At 40.3% G+C, this 22,610-nt stretch overlaps 1 protein-coding gene across 9 annotated transcripts in view; it reads right to left on the bottom strand.

The window, feature by feature from the left end:
- ICA1 (islet cell autoantigen 1) overlaps positions 1-20,116 on the bottom strand; it is a 119,250-nt gene extending 99,134 nt beyond the window's left edge. For 2 of the 9 annotated variants that reach the window (XM_073238781.1, XM_073238782.1), the window contains exons 1-2: positions 19,665-19,977; positions 2,593-2,683 (exon numbers count right to left, since the gene is read on the bottom strand). In XM_073238781.1, the coding sequence (XP_073094882.1) occupies positions 2,593-2,609 (17 nt within the window). In that variant the 5' untranslated portion in view covers positions 2,610-2,683; positions 19,665-19,977. The other 7 variants (XM_037019812.2, XM_037019811.2, XM_073238779.1 and 4 more) reach the window with 5 other exon arrangements.
- Between the last annotated feature and the right edge of the window lie 2,494 nt (positions 20,117-22,610).

The following is a 22,610-nucleotide window of genomic DNA, read 5'->3' as shown; positions in this document are numbered from 1 at the left end:
CAGGAAATCAAGAAACTAAACCTTGAAGAGAGTTTAGCTATCAACAGGTTGGACACACCCCTTTTAGAAGGGGAGCAAGTGAGGCCAGGCCAGCTCAGGGACTGGCTCCCACACCCTAGTGAGTCAGAGATAAAATCGGACACGAGCATTCTCTCCATTCCAGCATTACAGCCAACAGTGAAGCAATGTCAGAAAAGCAGAGATAAGTAAGGGGCTGAAAATAGCATGCTGAAAATCTGTCACGGACAGATCTGCAACAGGTAAACTCAGAATCAGCGAATAGAATGGTGGTTACCAGGAGCTGGGTGCAGTGAGTGGGAAACTGCTCATCAAACAACATAGGCAAGGTGAATAATTCCAGAGATCTGCTGTACAACACTGCACCTACAGTTAACAATATTGTGTTGTACACTCAAAAGTGTGTTAAGAGGGTAGCTCTCATGTTAAATAGTCTTGGCATGGTCAAACAGAGTTTTAAAAAATTAAAACATTTTTTTTAATGTTACAGATTTCTGATACTAAAGCTTTAAATTCTTAAACACAAATGCTTAAAATACAGATAGGGAGCCAATCTTCAGGGAGAATAAACATAGTGAAGACTGAACCCAAAAGTATGTAAAGAAGAAGAAAAAAAATTGGAGATGAAATGGAATTCTGTAAAAGTAGTCAGAGTGCCTGAAATGTTGATTAAAATGTTTGCGGTTGGCGCTCCACCCCTCATGCTGGTTGCACCCTCCTCCTGTCTGGAGGTCCTGCTCCAAAGGCCCCCACAGACCCTAGAGGTCTCCCCTTCACAGACATGTACCTTCTTCCCCGTTGGCCCTCACACTCCCACTGTGCCAGGCCTGCGTTCCTAAAACACACCTTGGTGAATATCGAAATATCTGTATCTCAAAATGTGATGATTTATACTCCCCTTCCAGATAACATTTACAATTTTCAGTTCATACATCTACTGTTACACAGTCAGAATGGGTTTCTAATGACCTCAGCAATGGTTATTATTAGAGACAGAAGTAGGATTTGGGAGATTTTCATAGTTTATGCATTACTTAAAAGTTTTATTATGAGCTTCCACCAGAGAAAAAGATGAACGTACACATAACTCTGATGTAAAAGATAATTTCTCTATATAATATGTGCATTAAAAGACTGGAAAGATACCCCCCCTCTAAAAAAAAACTGATTATATTAGGGGAATAGAATTTTCAAGGGGGATAAGGTAGACTTCTTTGTATTGAATCTGTTTTTTTTTTTGTTTTTTTTTTGCCAGAGGTCATGGATTAACAGGAAAGAAATCTCAATTTGAAAAAAAAAAAAGGGACTTCAGAGATCCAGTAAACATTTCTCACCCTTGTCATTTAACAAATGAAGAATCTTAGGTTGCAAAGGTTAAGAATCTTGCCCAAAGTCACACAGGATGAAAATCCAGGCTCTCAGTCCCAGTCTAGCACTCATTTCCATGTTCTCTTCAGCCCTTGCATTTCAGCAGCAAGCAGTGAAGTGGCAGAGGAAGTGGGTGAAAGACTTTGGGGAAGGATCCTCTTCTTGGGGACTTGCCACTCTCTCTTGAGTGGTGACTCCCTACTTCCCTAGCCTGTTGCCAGGATATGATAAGTCATTGTGAGGGTAACAGGATGGAGCCATCCCCGTGTCATAATGAGGCAAGATGGAACAATGAAAAACACAGCCTGACCACTTTTAGTTAGAGATCTGTCAAATGGGGATACTTAGGGAAGCTAGAGCCCTTAGCCATTTATTAATTACCTTTTAAAACTCATTACATTTTAATTGTAAAAATTCTTTAAAATTTTGACATTTGATATTATAGAGGACTTGGGCCTGATTCTTTACTGAGAGATTGGGGATCAAAAAGTATACTCCTTATTATAATTAATTGCACATTTGAAACATGAAAATATAGATCATATTTTTTCATGATATAAATTAAAGGAGGCAAAACATGATAAAAGATCTGCTTGCCCAGTGGGTCATGGGGTCAAAAGGCTCAGAAACACTGCTTCAAGCAGATCTGGAATTTGCAAGAAGTATAACATGCTGCTTAGATGTGCTATAGATACACAAATGACAGTACTAACATTGCCAGGATTACCACATGTCATTCAGCAGCATCTCCTTCTAACCACCATCTGCTCCTGAGGTGCTCATGAAGGTTGAAGTCATTACTACTATAATAAGTTAATGAATCTGAGTTTGTGTTCATTATTTTATAGCTGCCCTATGTAAAATTCCCTTATAACATTAACAGGAGAAATTGTAAACAAGATAATGATAAAAATGGTGTTGACAAAAGCCAACATTAGATTCTCAAGGGAAAAGTTACCTATAAATGAAGTTCTTAGAGAATATACGTTAGGTAAGAACTTATATTTTTGATTACTTGGATTCCATATTTCATTTAGTAGGAGTATGGAACTTAACTATACTAAACACTGGATGGGGGCTAATAGGTTATTTACTACTAATGTGACTCTTGATTTTTCTACTCAACAGATATTTATTGAACATATACTATGTGCTTTCCTCTTTCATTAGCCTCTTCCAATTCAGAAAAGAGAACAAAATACTTACCATTTGTGTCCTGACATGTTTTCTTCTTTTTCTACTGTTGATGATTTGGGGAGGAGGGGCAGGAAAAAGGCATGAGAGGATAAGTTATAACCTGAAACAAAACAAATATGTTTAACAGTTACACAGTATATTACAATCATGTGTTAATTTGACACACAAACATTTTCAATCTAAGACATTCTTACTTGTATTTTATGAGCCAAACACAATTACATAGTAACATTGCACACTGGCTTTGAAAATACTGTAAGAAACACTGGAAGAAACACCCCAAATGAAGTCTAAGAAGTAAACAGGCAGGTTGAATGAGGAAAGCAGGTTGCAGAGGACTACATAAAACGTGAGACCATGAAATGCAAAGCTGTACCATACATTACTAAAGTATACCAATATTACAAAGCAAAGGAAAAAAGAACTGCTTAGGAATGACTACTCAGTTTCAATGGCAGTTACCACTGCAGTTTGGGGTGGAGGATTATCATGTGGTGGGGCATACAGGGGCTTCAGCTGTTCATGTAGTTTTCTCTGTTAACCTAGGTGGTGAGTAAATTGCATCCATATGCCTCTTTGCAGATTTGAAATATTTCATAAACGTGCTTGCTTACACATGATACAGAGATTAGCATGAGAAACCTCAAACCAGGAAAACCCAACTAAAGGAAATATAAGCCAGGAAACACAATGGATCATGTGGTAACTGTAGAGCTTGTGGGTGGGGGGACAGGCTGAGGAGGTCCAGACTTGCTGGGGTTTCTCCTCTTCATCTTTTGTGAGTCCCAGGAACTGGGAAACAGTAGGGTTCTGGTACTTAGGACTTGATCCTGTGGTTGGCCTTTGGTCATGCTGCCCGCCTCTGTCCCCTGCTGGAGATGGACCCCTACCCTGAGTTGTCCTTGGTAGGTGGGTTCTGGCATAGGGTCCTGCATTTGCTGAGGTTCCCCATCACAGGGGTGAGGAAGGAAATGATCACAGCCACTCTAGTATGAGGGTGCTGGCCTGGCCACAGGGAATTTCTTGCCTGATCCCTTCTCTACATCCAGGTAAACAGCCCTCCATTTATTATTTATAATTTTACTTGAAATAAAGTTCTTAGTTGGCCAGAAAAAAAAGATTCATGATCAGTATTTCTAAAAAATGAACCAGCACATTGTAAAAACAAACAACAAAGAGTTGATAGGCTAGAAGGAGATACTGAGAAGGGTATGGAGGGGGAAAATGTGAGCACTTCAGTTTTTCCTGGCCTAGCACTGTATTTTCACCTCATGACTAAATATGGACATAAATCCATGCCTTTGTCCCTCATTCCCTTTGCCCCACTCACGGAGCCAGACAACTTTGCGGGCACAGCCAGCCACCCCAGCCACACTTGCCTCCTGCTTCCCAGAGACAGTGGAGGGCTCACCACCCGAAGGAATGGCCTCTGGCCAGACACAGACTGCTGGTGGCCAGACGAAATGTTTGGCTTATGAATGCTTCCGGCTATTCCACAAAATCAATCCAACAACTAGTCCTCTGCCGCAGAAAAGGTCCTGGTAACCAGTAGCCCTCAAATGATTACATTTTTTTTAATGTTAAAAGATTTAAAAAAATGTTTCAAGGAAACCAAGTTGAAGTGTTGAAATTCTAGGCTTCAGGTATGGGGAAAGAAAGGAAGGAAGACATTTTCTTAGAGTGCCCAGATGCCTCTGAAATGACAGCCTGTAGTAATCAGTGCCTGTCTTCCTCTGGCCTGCACCCAGTGCTTGGGGAGTGACTCTGAGGACGGGGAAGCCCAGCCCCCTACTCAGTGAGGTCATGGAGAGGCCACCAACATCTAGTCCTCTCCCCACCTACACAGCTGTCCTCCAAGGTCACATTTAGCTCACAGCTTCCAACTAAATTTCTCACAAAAAGGCAGTGATCAAGGAAATGAAATTATTACATTCTTCCCTAGAGTTTGATTTCACCATGAACTAGAGTTGATATTTATTTTTTATTGTGGTAAAAAATACGTGACATAAATTTATCCTTTTCACAATTTTTAAGGTATCCTCTTCACAATTTTTAAGTGTGTACAATACAGTATTAACTGTATTACATATTGTTCTATTACATATTTTCAGAACTTTTTCATCTTGCAGAACTGAAATTCTATACCCATTGAACAGCTCCCCTTTTTCTCCACCCCCAGCCCCTGGCAACCACCACTCTCCTCTCTGTTTCTACGAGTTTGACTCTTAGATACTTCATATAAGTGGTATCTGGTTTTTTTTTTGTAATTGCCTTATTTAGAATAATGTCCTCAAGGTTCACTCATGTTGTAACATATGACAGATTTTCCTTCTTTTTTTAAGGCTGAATAATATTCCATTGCATGTATTTAGTATATTTTCTTCATCCTTTCGTTCATTGATGGACATTTAGGTTGCTTCCACATATAAGCTATTATGAATAATGCTGCAATGAGCATGGGTATGCAAATATCTCTGACATCCTGCTTTTAATGTTTTTTGGTATAAACCCAGAAGTGGGATTGCTAGATCATATGATAGTTCTATTTTTGATTTTTTGAAGAATCTCCATACTTTTTTTCCACAGCAACTGTATCATTTTATGATCCCACTAACAGTGCCTCAAAGGTTCCAATTTCTCCACATCCTCACCAACACTTCTTTTATGTTTTTTTTTTTTTTGCAGCTCTGCTAATTGATGTGAAGTGATATCTCATTGTGGTTTTGATTTGAATTTCCCCAATCAGTGATGTTGAACATCTTTTCATGTGCTTATTGGCTATTTGTATATCTTCTTTGGAGACACGCCTATTCAAATCCTTTGCCTATTTTTTAATTGGGTAAATTTTTTTTATTGCATTGTAAGGGTTCTTTGTACATTCTGGATACTAACCCCTTATCTGATATATGGTTTGCAAATATTTTTTCCTATTTGGTAGGTTGCTTTTTCACTATTGGTTATTTCATTCGCTATAACTTCTTGATTACTTTTTGATTATTAAAATATTTAACAATTTAAGTTTTTGGTAGTATAACATAATAAAAATTATTGAACAAACTGTCCCTTTTACCTGGACTTCCAGACTATTCCCAAATTATGGTGCCATATGGCAGTGTTCCTCAGGTATTGTTTACAGACCACCTGCATTGGAATGTTCTGGGGCATTAACGTGCAGATTCCTGGGCCTTATACCTTACCTACTGCACTAGAATTTCTGGGAATGGGTCTGGGAATCTGCATTTGTAAGAGGCTTTGCAAGTGATTCTTAACCACATTAAAGTCTGAGTACCCCAGCTAAAAGGCACATAGGAAAAATCCTTTCTGGAAAGGATCTTTCTTAAACAAGCTACTGGATTATACGACACTAGAGTAAAGGAATCAGGGGTGGCAAAATCAGGTGAACCCCTACAAAGCATATCTGAATGACTCGTGAGAAGGTGGCCACAGCCAGGGCTTGCATCCTTTTCGTGTATGTTCCAGCCCCACACACCAGGGACGATTAATAAACATTTTAAGATTTCCTGATAAAATCCATGCTCATCTTGTTCCTCATTTCTAAATCCTCATTGCTAATTCATTACTTTAAAAAAATCATTAAAATTCTCATCCATTCATTCAGTTCAGTTCAACCAAACTGTTCATCAAACATGCACTAAACATCTAATTAATATGTCTCAGGCACTGTCCTGACCTCAAGGAACTTACAGTCCAGTTGAAATACACCAGGAGTGAAACCAATATAATATTGCATGTCAATACTTCAATAAAAAAAATTTTTAAAGAAATATACCATGAGCTACATACATAATTTTATATGATGGAACATACATGTTAAAAAAGTAAATAAGAACATTAACATTTTTTCAAATAATATATTTTATCCAGCCCAATATATCTAAAATATTCTTTCAACTTATAATCAATAAAAATATAACTAATATATTTTACATTGCTGTTTTTGTACCAAGTCTGAAATCTGGAGAGTATTTCATACTTACAGTACATCTCAATTGGGATTAGGCATATTAAGAGCTCAATGGCCACATGTGGTTAGTGGCTACAGTATTGAATAATACCAGTTAAGCAGGAAAGAAAGGTATATAAATATAGTTTCCAGATCCAGGAGACTCTTAATATTTGCAGAAACATATAAAGAGATACTCCTGAATACCCAAATTTGTAAATTCTGTTATAAAAATATCATTTCCCCTGTAAAATACAATAACATCTATGATTAGCTAATACTTTAATTCACAGTTCTGCAAAAGGAAGCTACTTCTTTACCTCTGCCACAAGGCACTTATGAAAGAAACCCAAAATGAATGGTATCATGTCTCAAACTTTGTAATGGCACAGAGACTTTTCTAAATTAAGGCTTGTGACCACGTCACCTTGGGAGATAAGCAAAGAAGAGCAGTTTGAAGATGTTTATGGACTGTGAGTTCCATGATAAGAAAAACAAAAGCACCAATATTATTAAATTCAGCATGACTTGACCATATGAATGTTTGTGTTACACTCTACTCCCCATAGAAGACAAAGCAGATAAGCCAATAATTAAGACCTGTTCAAAGTAGTAAGAATGCAATAGCTAATAGATCAATGAAAACAACTTCCCAGTTTAGATGTAACAACCCTGAGGGTGGGTGGATAAATTAGTAAGGAGTCTTACTCCGACTCTAAGACAAGTAATAAAGGGGAAAGATGTCTCCCTGCTGACAGGTGGAATGGCTGTGGGGGTCAGTACCTTCCTAGGTGACCCTAAGACTACCGACCTAATCCTCTTAGACTCTCCCAGGCTGCACCTTGGTGGGGCTGCAAACATTCACCTCATGCTCCAAGGCCAGGCAGTAAAACTTGAGCTATGGGGAGAATTGGAAGAACAGGGAGGATGGATACTTTGTTCAGATTTTACATTAGGGTTCTGAGCAACAATTATGCTCATTTTTTCCTCTATGCTTCTTTTACATGCTTGCTGTGTTGAGTCTTTAATTGTACCCACCCCATGTGGATGGATTACAACTGTCCCACTTGTTTTTATTTCCTATAGCCACTGAAAAGCCATACTGGGTGGCCAATACATAAGCAGAAGTTTTTTCCAAATACCCCAAGGTTCACAGAATGCTAAAGCAAGCCTGGTTTAAGCAAAGTCTGATGCATTGCCAAATTTCCTCCTTGGAAATATGACATGGGAAAGTATTTTCATTCCATATAGGGGGGCTTGAGTTGCAATGAACATTTGCTGTGGCCCAGGAACCTTTTCTATGAGATTACAGAGTTAGCTGATGGAACCTCAGAATAGATTTGAATTATGCAAAGAATCTAAAATTCTTGAGCCTACCCTTACTCAGAGTAAAGGTAAAATTAAGAGTTACATTTCACCATATCAGTACTCTCAGCCCACAATACTGCAGTAAGCTTCTTCCCAAATCACATTTCCTGTGTGTTGTTTCTTCTGTAGGTTCATGTCTCAAATTAATTATCTTTACAACTTTAGCAGTTAATTTTTCTCTTCCATCAGTAATTTTTTCTATTAGTTGGAGTACTACTAGGTGAAACTGAGTCCAGAAACCCTTTTTTCCTGTATCTGTACTGAGCATGTGGTAGATTCTCTTGAATTGCAGATCTGAGCCACTGCCAAATCTGTCATTTTCCTCTCTACCTTATTCAAAATTTCTATTTTCTAGCCAAAAATTGTCACTATCTTAGAGCTCTTCAGTTCTGTTGTGCACATCGTCATTTAGCATTCTTTGGGAAATTGGCCTTCTCTCCTCCATAAGAAACACACTTTTCAAGAGAACAGAACAGAGTCTTACAGAATAGGCAGAGGGAAAGCAATGAGCAATTTCTTCCACAGTGGAACTACATGGCATGTGCATTCTTATAACTTAAAGGAAGATGAGATGTGACAGCAGAGATTTACAGGCCAATCTCTGAGTCCACCTATTGTCACTTGCAGTATTTAGATAAATTCTGTATCCACTGGAGGGTAGACACTCAATGCTGTTTACCTTACATTTAGTGAGCACCTTCTATGTTCCGTCTCTGCCAGATACCTCGTCTTTCACATATGTAACAAATGTTGGAAGCCTGTGGCATGTTTCTTGGGTTTAGCTTCCAATTGCATGATAAGTTATATAACTGTCTGCTAGTTCCCTCTTCCCATTATTTCAGAGAGTAACTTCATTTAGAAATATCAGCAGTTTTCTGTATTTTGTTTTGTTCTGGGGTTTATTTCTCTGGTGCAATCTCAGAACTAATGTAAGTCATATAATTAAGAGCCTAGAGGAGGTTGAGAAACAATCAAATGAAGCCCCCCTTCCTTTTAAAATGAGGCCCTGGGATCCAGAGAGGTAGAGAGAACAGAGAGAGAACAAAGCCAATGAGCATCAGACCTAGGGTTCCAGTGCAGGCTCCTGAAGGCTTTGCCTATGAACGGAGGAAATATAAATTTGTCAGAGGTTCCAGGTACCAAGGTACAACACTACTTAATGTTTGTATATTTCTTTTGCTCCTGGTATTCATCTTTCTTCCAGAGGTTTACCTCTGGTCACTTTCTCTCATGTCAATAATGATTTTTATAATTTCCTATGAAGGGCAGGAAGTGTGTTGTAAGTATAAATATAAAATATTGTCAGCAGACACTGGAAAAAGTCAAAATTCCTCCAAGCATAGCTGACTATATTTTGTGTTATTTTTTAAATCTTGGTTCATCACATCACATTCATTCACATACAGTTAAGAAAGAGGGGTATTAAGGAGGTAGGAAGGTGAAGTAGTCGTCCATCCTTTCAAAAAGCTAAACATTAGTTAATGTGATTTTCACCAGCTTTTATTGGTGTTCTTTTTGCTACATGTCAGCTAGCACACAGCCTTTCCTGTCAGATTTTGATAAGGTTATGATTATCTGAGCATTCCATATAACTGTAAATGGATTCTGTTTCTAGTTGAGTTTTGTGTAAGTAAAAGTGAAACACGATCGTGCTTTAATTTTGTGAGTCATGCTTTAATTCTATGAGTCAGCAACTCTTACAGAAGGAAAACAGAATTCCAGCATTATTCAAGACAGCTAAAAAAAGATGGATGAGTTTTTACTTAAACCTTACACATGCAAGTCACTTAAAATTTGCATTTTCTGGTAATGAACTGAGGTTTTAGAATATTTTTTAAGGATCATCTAATTCACATTTCAAAACAGCTCAGGTATTACATATGGTCATTAATTAAAGCCTCCCTAAACTTATTAAAATCACATTTTAAAATATCTCTAATGTCAACATAACTTGACTCTCAATATGCTGCTCAATATGAAATAAGAGCTAGTAAACCTTTGGCCATGCTACAAACTTGGGGATGGTCCAAGTCACCTCCCCCGTCTAGCCCCACTTTACTCATCTGTAACAGACTAGGTTAGCTGACATCTAAGATGCTCTGTCACAAAAACTACAGAGCTGATTTTAATTACTTTTTTAGAGACAGTTTTATCTAAGAGAAAGCTTAGAGATAATGAGCACATCTTCCTTTTAACAATGAGGAAATTGGGGTTCTAAAAATGGAGAAGTCTCATCCAAGATCAGGTTAAAGATCAAGTTCGCAAGGAGGAATGCCAGGATTGAAACACGTACCACCAGTTAGTAACCTGGTCCTCTCCTGAGTCTTTTCCTCTATTCTGAGAGATGTTGTGTGTTCTCAAAGGCAAATACCAAACAGAGTATCTCATATTCTAAGAAGCTAAAATAAAAAGATAATATATTCTTTAAAAGGCTTTCATCCCCAACATTATTAGGAGTTAAAAATATTATGCCCTCACAAAACAATCTGTAAACAAACCACAAAACAAACTGCTCACAAGGGGTATGGTCTAAGTCTCGCTCTTCTCTCTCTCACGTGAAGCCCTCCTTGCAAAGGAGGCTTGCTGGTGAGTGCTGAGCCACCACCAAAACCATGGCAGGAATAACAAAGAGGCTGGCATGTGAAATAAACCTCAAAGAAATCTGTAAGAACAAATCATGCAAAATGAGTTGGAAGACTGAAAACAGAAAAAGGACAGGTAGGTTGTTTTTCCTAAAGAAAAGATTGATTTAAACACTTTTGCTGTACAAATTATATTCATCTTAGATTTTATTTAGGTTGGTGTATGTAACTTTCAAATGTCAATGCAAATGTAGTTATACAGATTTTAATCTCCGGGATTTATGGTGGCTTTTCTCTAAAAGCTTAACCTCAAAAGGTAAAGAATGAAGGAACACCCTAACTCAGACAAAGGTCTCAATCAGCTGCTTCAAAGAAATACTATAGCCCTCAAAGGCCAGCACAGAACATTATTAAATGATAGGAATAAATGTTTTCCTTACATTATAATTCAGAATTGCATTTCATAAATCTGAAAGGCTCTTACAAACATTATTTTAAGGGATAACACCAACTTAAAAACTTTTTTATGAAAGAATAATCTGAGATAAATTAACTTTATCATCTAAAATTGCATTGTCCTACACAGCAGCCACTGGCCAGATACTGAGCACTTGAAATACGGCCAGTTTGAAATCAGATATGCTTTAAATCTAAAATATACACAGGATTTTGAAGACTTAATAACCACCCCCAAAAGGAAAAATATTTCATTAATAAATCCATATTTTACATTTATTTATATTTCATGTTTATAAAATTATATGTACTTGATATTGATATATTTAAATCTTATGTAATGACACCACTATATTATGTATTATATTACATATACATATTTACATATTCTATTTTATAATCATTTATATATTATATACATATTTTTATATTTTATGTTGAATAATATTTTGGATATATTGGGTTAAATAAAATATATTATCTAATTTCACCCATTTTAGTTTCTCTAAATGTGCCTACAAGAACATTTTAAATTACATATTTGCTGCCATTGTATTTCTGTTGGACAGTCTTGGCCTGAGCCATTAAATGGGCTAGAAATTAATTTTGTAATTCAGGTCACCAATATTCTATACAGATACAAATACCTTTACACAGTTTTTTCTCCCCAGAATCTCTGATAATTATTCTGTCAGAAATGTCATTAGAAAAATAAAATCTCATATATGTATATATACAATGACCTTTTTAAACAACCTAAGGCACATAATGGCTGCACTCAACAATTTCCTAATAGGTTGCTTTAAAAAAGGTCCAATTATATATGTAAAATGTACTATTTGTTTCAAATCAGATTCATGGCAATGAGAAGTGGATATAACCTACAAATATAAAATGTATCTACATATTGATAGTGTAATACATTATATATAATTCATATACAAATATATAGAAACATGAATGTTTAATAATATTGCAGATATGACAGAAGAAAAAGTATGAATGTAGCAACCACAGCTATGAAATTACACATAAGCATAAGGTCAGCAATCAGAATAATTCGGGAGACACTAATGTTTACAAGGTTCTCTTTCTTTAACGTTACATTTCTAATTTAAGGCATCTTAAAGAGATGCTCAAGTAATTTCTTAGCCTCCAGAAGATCATTCAATGCTAAGAAAGAATTTATAGATCATTTAGATCAATCTCCTCTTTTCACAGAGAAGGGAACTGAGGCCCAGCACTGAAGAAAATTTTCCAAGGCACAGAGTATTCCTTTTTCATTAGTCTTAAATTACCGAAATACACAGACACCAACATGTGGTTGATTAGATATCTATGCTTTGCCCAGGTCCCGTAAATAAACCACCACAGCATGTTTCTCTGGAAATGGCACGTATTTAAGGACTTTTCTTGGTAAAGTTGTGGCTGTCAAATCACCCAGGCAGGGGAGGAAGAAGCAAGAGGGCCTTTAAAGAGAAGCTGGCAGGAAAGAAGCCAACAGAAAGGTCTGTGTTTTCATGTTCTCCAGCGGACAGAGCCACCTTGCCTCTGCTGGGTCATCTAGTTGGTGTTGAGAACTAGTAAAAGGCCGCTTTTCCAGGTTCTCTCTCCTTTCTTAGAAAAGGAAAAGAAGCTTAGGGGATTCAATAGCAGCAATGCCCAGAGTGACTAAGGCACAAGACTGGCTACTTTGATGGGGACCAGGAAAGACCGGGCCATTGGGCAGAGAGCTGGCAGGGCAGTAGAATGAATAAGCATGAAGCAGCCCAAAGGCCTAGAGCTCTAGGTCAGAAGTACAGAGAAGAGAAGCAGGAAGCAGAAAGGGGGTGTGGTATGCCCAGTTTACCTAATTCATAATGATGCCCATGCCACCTGTGGCCACACTGAGGAAAGAGCATCAGATAAAAGGATGGCCTTCAGGGAGTAGCAGGTGCAAGAAACCTCCCCAGGGTGATCACGGCCAGTCTTCTGCCTCATGCACAGTGGGGCTCATGGCCCTTGGCATGTGCTAGGCACCTTCTCTCACAGCTTCCACTCCTCGTGCACCACTGCTCACTTCTTTGGAATTATCCAGCACCAAGTCTATAACCACTGCGGTTCCCTTTTTTCCCTTCTGAAGGGATGGGTTTCACTCCCTTGACTTTTCCCACCTTAGTCCATCTATTATCCCTTCATTTTCAAGTTAGTCAACCTATCCGTGCCCTCAGTCCCTTTCATCCTCCAGTTACCATCCTCTTTCTTGTCTTCACAGAGTTCTTCTAAGCCCACACAGCCTGGTTCCTTTCTCCACCACACCAGAGAAAGTTTTTCCCTTTGAGCTCAATTCAAGTTCTCAACTCACTTGACCTTTGACTAAGTTCCCCTTTCTTGACTTCTCAGGAAACACTCTCTAGACTTTTATATCTTTTCAGTTTTCTTTGTCAGCTCCTCTTCCTCTGTGCCCACATCTCAAATACAGTGATCTATAAGGTTCCAACCTCAGTTATCTTTTTATTGCACATTACTTGCTCTCTCTAGGTGATTTCAACCACTTTGGTGGCTTCCCCCAACAGTTGTAGGCCAATGACTTTCAAAATTAAACATCTCTCCCAAGATTACAGTAGGGAGGTGGAAATGTGTATCTGGTGCTCTGGAAGGGCATTTAAATTTCCATCTCCCTACTGTAACCTTCACCTGGATGTCCCATAAACTCTTCAAATCTAGTACATCTAAAAACTAAACTTCTCTCCCTCCATCTCCGCCTCCAAATCATTCTTTTTCCTGTGGTCCCTGTGTTAATTATCAGCACAAAATCCACTCAGTGGCCTAAGTTGGAAACTTTATCTCTCTCATCTCTTGTAGTCAGTCTCCCAAGTTCTTTCCAACCTACTGTTTAAACAGCTATCATTATCCTTTCTATATTCACAGCCAGGACTTAGTCCAGACCTTCAAAGGCAACCTATCCCTGTATCTGTTCACCCAACCCTTTTATATCATTATCTGAACTATAAGTATAATATGTGAATCTAATCATACTACCACCTACTCAAAATGCTTTAATTTTATTCTCTTGCCACCAGAGAAATCCCAAACTTCCTGGCAAAATACTGAAGTCCCTTTACATCCTGTCTCCCTTCCCAAAAGATTTTACTATACCTCACATAGAACCACTCCCTCTGATCACATCCAAGTGCTAGAGCTTTCCTGAACACACTGTGCCACCTCAAGGCTTTGGGAAGTCTCCTTTCACTTGAGATGCCCTCCCCTTTGTCCAACTAGCCATCTTACAGCTTATTTCCAGACTCTCCTCAAATATCACCTCCTCAGTGAAGCCTTCCACACTCCAACACTCAACCTCCTGCCCCCAGGGACCTCCCACGCCTGCCCTCCCCTACACCAATGGTACTCTTCACTCCCATTCTTTCCTGCAATAAGCTAATTACATCCAGATCTCCTCCACTGGTCTGCAAGTCCCTTGAGGACAAAGATACTAATTGGTTCATTTTTGCCTGCTTACACCAACCACAATACCTCAAACACAGGAGACCCTTAGCAAATATGTGCTGAACAGAGTACAATCGTTTTGTCTACCATTTACCAATCATTTTACATGTGTGGAGCACTTAACACCACTCTTTCATCCCCCACACTACCAACATGAAGGGGATACTACACCACTTGGCAAGTGAGAAAAAAAGCTTAGAAAGGTGAAGTCATTTGCCCAAAGTCAACAACTAGTAAATTCAGGCCTGCTTTAGACTCCTGAGCTCCTGTTCTCAACCATTTCACTCTACTCCTGGATGTAAGAAGTTGGATAGTGGGCTCCATTTCTATAAAAACAATCTTTCCTAATTACAGGCTCAGGTGCTGTGTTAGTCCCAAATCCATTACCACCAAGTGCTTGTGTACAATAAAACCCTTCTTATGGACTCCTAGTGGCTATCATGGTTCCTACCAATAAGGGGAGGAGGAACATTTACCACAATTATCTCTTTGGTCTCTGGCTTAGGATGCACTAGCGCAGGAACATGAAGAGAAGGCTGGATTTCCCCTAAGTACCATTACATTTCAGACACTGGCATCCATGCTCTATTCTGGGAACAGAGAAGTGGCTGTGAGAGATCGTGGTAATGGTAAGTAATGGAATGGATTTTAATGTGTGCTCTTTGAAAGTAGCTGCAATACTTTATAGTCAATCCTTGTACAAATACTCTTACCACCTAGGATGAGAGGAACTTCCACTCTCAAACCTAGACTCTCAGGGTTAACAATTATCATTATCTATATATATATATTCAGTGGTCCATCACTGAACACATAAACCTTGTGGTTCGCACCCCACAGTACTGCACTGCATTCAGTTGTCTTTTTTAGTCATCCTCTTCTATAATTATATACATTTTGTTAAATGTATTCTAAAACAGACCTCTTCAATTCTCTAATTCTAATGACTTTTTACTGTCAGTCTCTATTTCTTACTAATAACTCTACCACCTCCATGATTACCCATCATGCACATAACTGAAACCAGCCCTGCGTGACCCTGATTAATTCATTTAATCTCCTCAGCTCACAGATAATCAAATTTCCCCAAGTTCCCTCTGCCGACAAGGCACACACATGCACACTGCGCTCCAGACAGAGGGCTACCAGCCAGTACTGTCTCCTGGGCTTCTCCCACCTGTATTCCCTCCCTTTGTACACCTGGGTGCTGCGGTGGGCACTCTCTCCACTCCCAAACCCTGCTCACCTGCCAGACTCCTTTAGTCCTTTACAGCTCAACTCAAGGGCCACTTCTAGGACTTTTCTCAGGTTTTATCTGCTCTCTCTCCCTACTGGTTGGAGTACCTCTGCCCTGGGTTTCATCCCATCCCTGCATGGGCTGAAATGTAATTGTCACCTGATTCCTCTATCTTCCTTACCAGGCTGTAGGCTCCTCTGGAACAGGGTAGGGTCTGGATCTTGTCTTGGGATTCCCTGTACTTACACAGCGCATGGTACATCATATCCACAACAAATGCTTGCTGAATACTGAGTGGCAACCCTACTCCTATGATTTGGTCAAAGACCTGGTGAATGAGGTCATCTGACTCAGCAGTAGAGACTTCACATTAGGAGCAATGCCATCTTCTCAGCTTTTCATGAACTTCTCCCTCACTAGGTTTATATTCGAATAAGTAGACAGCATTAGTTGAGGAACTACCACATGTGTGATACTGAGATGTATGCTTTGTGCACAGTATGCTTATACTGACAACACTGCCAAGTAGACACAATCCTCATTTTACGGATGAAGCCCAAAGCAGTTCCTAAGTAACTGCCCTTCAATCCCACAGCAGGAAAGCTTTGTTTTAAAAGCATGTGTAAAATGTGCTAGTATGTAGTCATCCTTGAAGTAGAGACATTCATTAGTATTAAAATTAATTATATACATACACACACAAGTCCAGTAATTTGGATGCTGGAGTAGTGAAAACATGGACAAATAGGATTTACAGAGGTCCAGAGCAGTTCTACCACATGTATTATCTGGGGCTAATCCTACTTACAGCTAAGGGGAATGAATATCAAAGATCATGTTTGTCAAAGTGTTTTGTTACGGAAGAGGAGAGAGGCCCACCTTAGAGCACTATGCTGCAGAGAGTGGTGCTTTTTCTCAGAGTAGTGGAAGGACCCTGGGTAGCAGAGCCACGTGAGGTGTTAGCAGCTGATGGGAGAAGCCAGGCTGGGAAACCACATTTAACAAGCCCCCATATGATTTTATTTGACACAAAGTATGATAAATACCAGGTTAGAACAATGCTTTTCAGAATTCAGTACACACACAAATCACTTAGGGATCTTGTTAAAATGCAGATTCAAATTCAGTGGGCCAAGGTGGGGTGGGAAGGGTCAAGATATTGTATGTCTAACAAGCTCCCAGAGGAAGCCAATGTTGCTGGTCTATGGATTGCATTCGAGTGGCAGGGGTTTGAAGGATCTATCCCCACTGGAACAAATTAGCTTTGCTCTGTTCCTGGACCACAGATTGCATTCCCCAACTTTGCGGAGTATTCCAGAAAGCCCAGCTCTTACTTAGCTGGTACAGAATCACTTCAACTACTCAAAACCAAATTGGAACACATTCCCCATCACAGAGGAAAGACAGCAGCATCTGTTTTTGATACAGACACACATATGTTTAACATGTGACAAAATAATTTGTGGCTACTACTTGAGTTTTGTTTGCTGTACAAAATATTTTATCTCTACTCCCACCACCACCCCACAAGTTGGATATTCTTGCTCTGAAGATAAGGAAATGAGGACACAGCATAAGTAACTTGCTCAAGGTCACATGGCTGGTCAGATGTTGCAGCTGGGATTCCAGACCTGCTCCATTGGGATCCAAAGCCTGCATATCCCTCTGCACATCCTCCATAGTGCTAGACATGATTGTGGTCCAAAATAGGACAGCTTAGGGAAACAAATGGGGTAAAAAAACTTTCTCCTATACCAGTCTTTGAGTTTAAGACTCTGCTGAGGCAGATTTTGGATAGGGATGACACTAGGGATAAGGTTAATTAGTGATCTAATTTGCCTTATGGACAAAAACATGCATATAGCATCTCTGTCCACAATTCCCCAAAATCTGATAATGCAGATGGAATAAAATGGACACTGTGACCAGTACACTGGTCCTCACTGTGGCCAACTCCCCTCAGGTTTATAGCTGTGGGGCTAAGCCAATAAAGAGGAAAAATATTTCCTGATCTTTGTGGCCTATCAATTTCCCTTCCTTCTCTGTGTGAGTTTGCTGTAACCTTAAAGTTCACACCAATACAAGTTTACCCTACCATCTAATTTCACAGTTGCCACACCGCCCTGCCTCTGATAAAACTTTCTGCACTTGAAAAAATGTACTGTTTAGACAAATACATTGAAAATGAAGCAATTTTGAAGGATTTATTATTTTTTAGTAACAAAATTTTCTATATTTTTCATAAGGCTGACATAGGGAGAAATGCACAGCAATAAAGAATCTCATAGAAAGCAGTTAGACAGATACTCAAGTGTACCAAATGGAGGAAAGACAGCTAAAAAATAATCTGCCGAGCCATTACCCATAGGTGGAGCAGCAATGGCCACTTTTTTTAACCTCAGGTCTCTGCTATCATTATAAGTACTCAGTATAGCTTAATTGTCATTTTCTAAAGATTTGTCTTTAATCACAGTACAATTATTTACCTATGTAATGCAAAAAAGTACAATTAGAAAGCTACATCTCCTGCAATTAAATATACATATGGCAGTCTAAATGTAAACAGTGATATCTGAACTATTAAGGATTACGATCTGGGTTTGCCTCTATGGTATTCTCCACAAATGATGTTTCAAAAGTAAAGGCTGAAACATAAAAAGAAAATGATTTGAAAACCCACTTAAAAGTACTTTTAGAATGTGTATGTGTGCTTTACATAGAAGGTAAGAAACTGTGTCTGGAGTATTGAATTCAAACTAATAGGCATTTCCTATTTCACTCCTCAACCCCCAGGAACAGTTCAGATCTCAGAAAATCTAAACTAAAGGTCCACAGAAACCAATCTGAGATTTTTCTGGAGCAACTCTACTGAAATGTTTGGACACAAACATGTTTGCAATGAGTCATAATTTATAGGACCTTAAGGGCCAATACCTAATGTAGCTTTCTTTCTACATTCAATATTCTCAAACCAGAATTATTTTCCAGGCCTTGATAATTTTGTATAAAGTTACCTGATCTCAGTGCTGTTACCAACCACACTTACTAGTGCTGATTTTTTATGCTACCTTAACAGAAGAGAACGTGATTCTCTTTCTAAACTGGACTTATCTCTAACCAGGCGTTAATGCCTTACGCCAGATAAAGGGCACAGTACTTTTAAGACCCCCAAAGAGATAAGGGGACTTGGGGGCACTCCAAATAAAAAGACAGTGGTAAAGGTTAACGGGGGAGCAGCCCTAGGCAAAGGCGGACATAACAGGATATGTTCGTTTCTAGAGGAAACAGGAGCTGCAATAGCCCAGGAGCAGGAAAGGCGGAGTCAGCAGCACCAAAGGAAGCCGGCGCACTAGGGTTTGCAAAGACCTGGCCTGCTTCGGGACTCCTGCTTCAGTCAGGTCGGAGGCTGGTGGGCACCTCGCCCCTGAGAGACCGAGCGCAGGCCTACTGGCACTAGTGGCCATAAAGAGGTACCCATCTGCTCCCCGCCACCTCCGCCTAAGACGGGCAATAGGGCGAAGAGAAAAAGCAAGCCCCAAGGGCCGGGGCAGGTGAACTTGTCAACAAGTCAGCCGTGGACTCAAGTCCCAGCCCCGAAGAGACCTGGAAGACCCGGGGCCGGCGCTGCTGGGAAGGCACTGAGTGGGTGGATGGGGGTGCAGCCAGCGCTGGGGCTGAGCTGGGGCCGGGGCGCGCGCCGCTTCCCTCCCGCTCCCCGCAGCTGACGCACGCTCATGGCGCGCGCATCATCCAGACCTTCCCAGGCCCGAGCGAGGAGGCGGGGAAGGGGAAGGGGCTGCTGTGGCTCCCGCTCCGACACCGGGGGCAGGAGGAGGCGAGCCGCCTGGCCCCGCCGCCCGCCGAGGGCAGAGATGGCAGCTCAGGGCTGGCGCCCCCGACCGTCCCGTAGCCGGCGGGTGTCTCCCGCTGCAGCCTGCAGCCCGCCCGGCGCGCCCCCGCCCCGGCCCCGGCCCCGGAGGGCAGGTACCTCGGAGCCCCGGCCCCCAGGAGCCTCCCGGCCGCGGTCAGAGCGTCCCTCCAGCTCCTTCGTACGACGTCAGCGTCAGCAGAAGGCGAGGGAAGGGGGCGGGGGAGGCAGGAAGCGGCCCTTCCTGCGGCGGCCGTCGCCAGCCGGAATAGCAGCCGGCGGAGCCCCTGCGCGCCGCGGCGCAGCGCAGCGGCTGGGGGGAGCGGGCGCCCTCGTCTCCGCGAGCGCCCGCCGCCTCCCTTCCTCTGTCCTCGGGAGACGCCCCGCGGGGCGACCGCTTCTAGCGGGAGCCCGGGACCCGCAGAAGGGAGAGGCGGTGGCTTCACCTGGGCTGGGGCGGGTCCGGGATGGGGGCAGTGGGTCTCCCTTTCTCTACTCTCTGCGGTCTTTCTTAGACCCCCATCTCCTGGGGTTTCCTCCTCTCGGATCTGCTACCCAGGGTGACCCCGCCCCTGCTCTCCCGCAGGTGTTCCACGTGTCCAGAGCATTTGCGTCACAACGACCTAGCCGACAGGTGGGAACCGCAGCGAACGCCTCAGGGTTCCCTTGGCGCTGTGCGTTGTGCGCGCTGCTTGCTTCCACGTTAAATTTCTGTGGCTTTAGGGCACAGGAGACTCACGACTTCAATGCCAAGAAAAATTACAGAGGCCTGTACCTGGAAATCAAGTTTGGACTCAACAGGAAAAAGGCTGTATGAAAAAACAACTATGTGTGTATATGTATAGATCTTTTTCATTCCCATATATTCATGTATCTTTTTAGTAGTAGTTTCATCTTCTCCTACCCTTTGTCATGAGAAAAGAACCAAACCCTTGTTTTTGGAGTACCCTACAGTGTTCACACGAAGAAAAAGTGTTGGAATAGGTGGTTCCTAAAATTATCTGTGCTAAAATGCAATCCCAAACATGATATGACTAGATCCCTGGTTATGTTATATATTTATAAATATGTTCATCGAATACTCCTTGTTGAAACAGTTTGTAACAGAGTGGAATGAAAGGTGGATATTAAGTAACGTTGTAAAAAAAGTCTGAAATTCACAGCCAACAGAAAGGCGCTGCTTGCTGTGTGCCAAGCATATGCTGTATGCTTTACATTTGATCTTTACAACAACCCAAAATTCTAGAGAAAGTTATTATCCCCATTTGACAGATGAAGAAGCTGCTCAGAGTGTTATAAAGGCATTCAGCTAATAGGATATTGAGCAGGGGTTTGAATCCAGGGTTGTGTGAACCAAGAGATTTAGCTTAATCTCAAGCTAGAAAAGTGCCTGACCAGATGGAAAGAGAGAAAGTATAGGAGATACTGACATTTTAATAGAAAGTTAATCAGATGGCAAGAAATTCATTCAAAGCTCAAGAAATTCATATAACACTTAAAGTTGACATTATTCTTCAGATATATTCTTTGTGGATTCTGTTTGCCATAGATTTGAGCCTGTCACCCAAAATATGAGTTGGGCAAACATCAAGTCCTTAATAAATGTTTATGAATAAACAAATAATGAAATAGCAAATTGTGGAAAGCTGAGAATCATGAGAAACTTTGAGGAAAACAGTGCTCTGAGATGTTTAGCTTTTGTAAGAAACATTAAAAGTAACCTGTTAATACAAGCCAAGTGATTTTGCTGTTTGTAAAAAGGAAAAAAGGAACAAGCAAAACTCTTTAAAATGAGAAAATCTTTGCAAAAGAAGAAGTTATTTTAAAATATTTGATCCCAAGAACCATTAACTATGTGTAAAATCTATTATTGGGAGTTAAAAAGAAAAGGAGATCATTATTTTTTAACAGAAGTAAGTGTTATTTCTAACACAGTAGGTGCTCAATGAATGTTGGCTGAGTGTATCGCTTAGTTGATTGAAGCATTGAGAGAGAAAAAAGATCTCACAATTTCCTGACTCTTATGTTCTCCTTTCCGCCAGTGGTGATTTACTAGTTACATGAAAATGTATTAGAGACCCTATTCATCAAAGGCTGGCTTTGTGGCAGATATTTACATTTGTTACAAGAGAGTCAGTAAAATGGCATGTTGCTTGTGTGTTTACAGTATCCCCTCAAAATGCAGGTAATTGGAACAAGCACTGAGGAAGTGAGGAAGAAGATTAATTTATGTAACTAATTACTTAGGTTTCCTTTTACTTTTCTCAAGGCCAAGGTGAAAAGCTGGGCCATGAATCTAACAATCTGTCATGGAGGCTAAATTTGACTTCCAAGGCAATATGCAAAAGTGAACAGATATGTCATACCAACACTATCTGGTCAACATGACTCTGAAATGCCTTGGGCTCCCAGAGAGTTTAAGATAAAGCTGTAAATGACTTTTCATCATTATTAATGTTGTCCTAACATTAAGATAATATTTAAGGAAGGAAATAATAAACTCGTGCTTATTCTTCATCACCACAATGAGTGCTTTTCCTTCCCATTTAAAAAATTGCTCCGTCTAGAACATTTGCATTTGTTTCCAGATATCAAGTTGTTTCAATTTTGCAAAGCACCCACAAGGTGCTAGTGAGAATCTGAAACAGTTTCTAAGAATAGAACAGTTGTTGAATAATGGGACCTGAAATTAAGAACTGAGGTGCCTCAACACATATATACATATATATAAATGTATATATGGACATATGCAGACTATTCTTCCTCTTGGTAAATGGGCACCATAATGCAAATGTGCTTACCATTCATCTGGACAGATATTTATTGTTTTCTACAGCTCTGAAATCCTTTTATTTTCTGGTTCATCTTTGTCAGTATCATATGTCCTCATGCTACTCATCCCAGAGTAAGATGCTGAAACAAAGTTCAAGGTATTATTATACCAATGTGCTTAATAAGAACAATACATATAAATATTCCCCAAAGCTCCAATCATTCACAAAGTAATTGCTTTCCCTTCAGAGTTGCTGGGAGATTAAAATTCCGTAATCTGTAAGAATAAACTTT

Source organism: Manis javanica, chromosome 6 (genome assembly GCF_040802235.1).
Source record: "Manis javanica isolate MJ-LG chromosome 6, MJ_LKY, whole genome shotgun sequence".
Lineage (NCBI taxonomy): Eukaryota > Metazoa > Chordata > Mammalia > Pholidota > Manidae > Manis > Manis javanica.
This window is presented reverse-complemented; position numbering and strand designations above follow the sequence as displayed.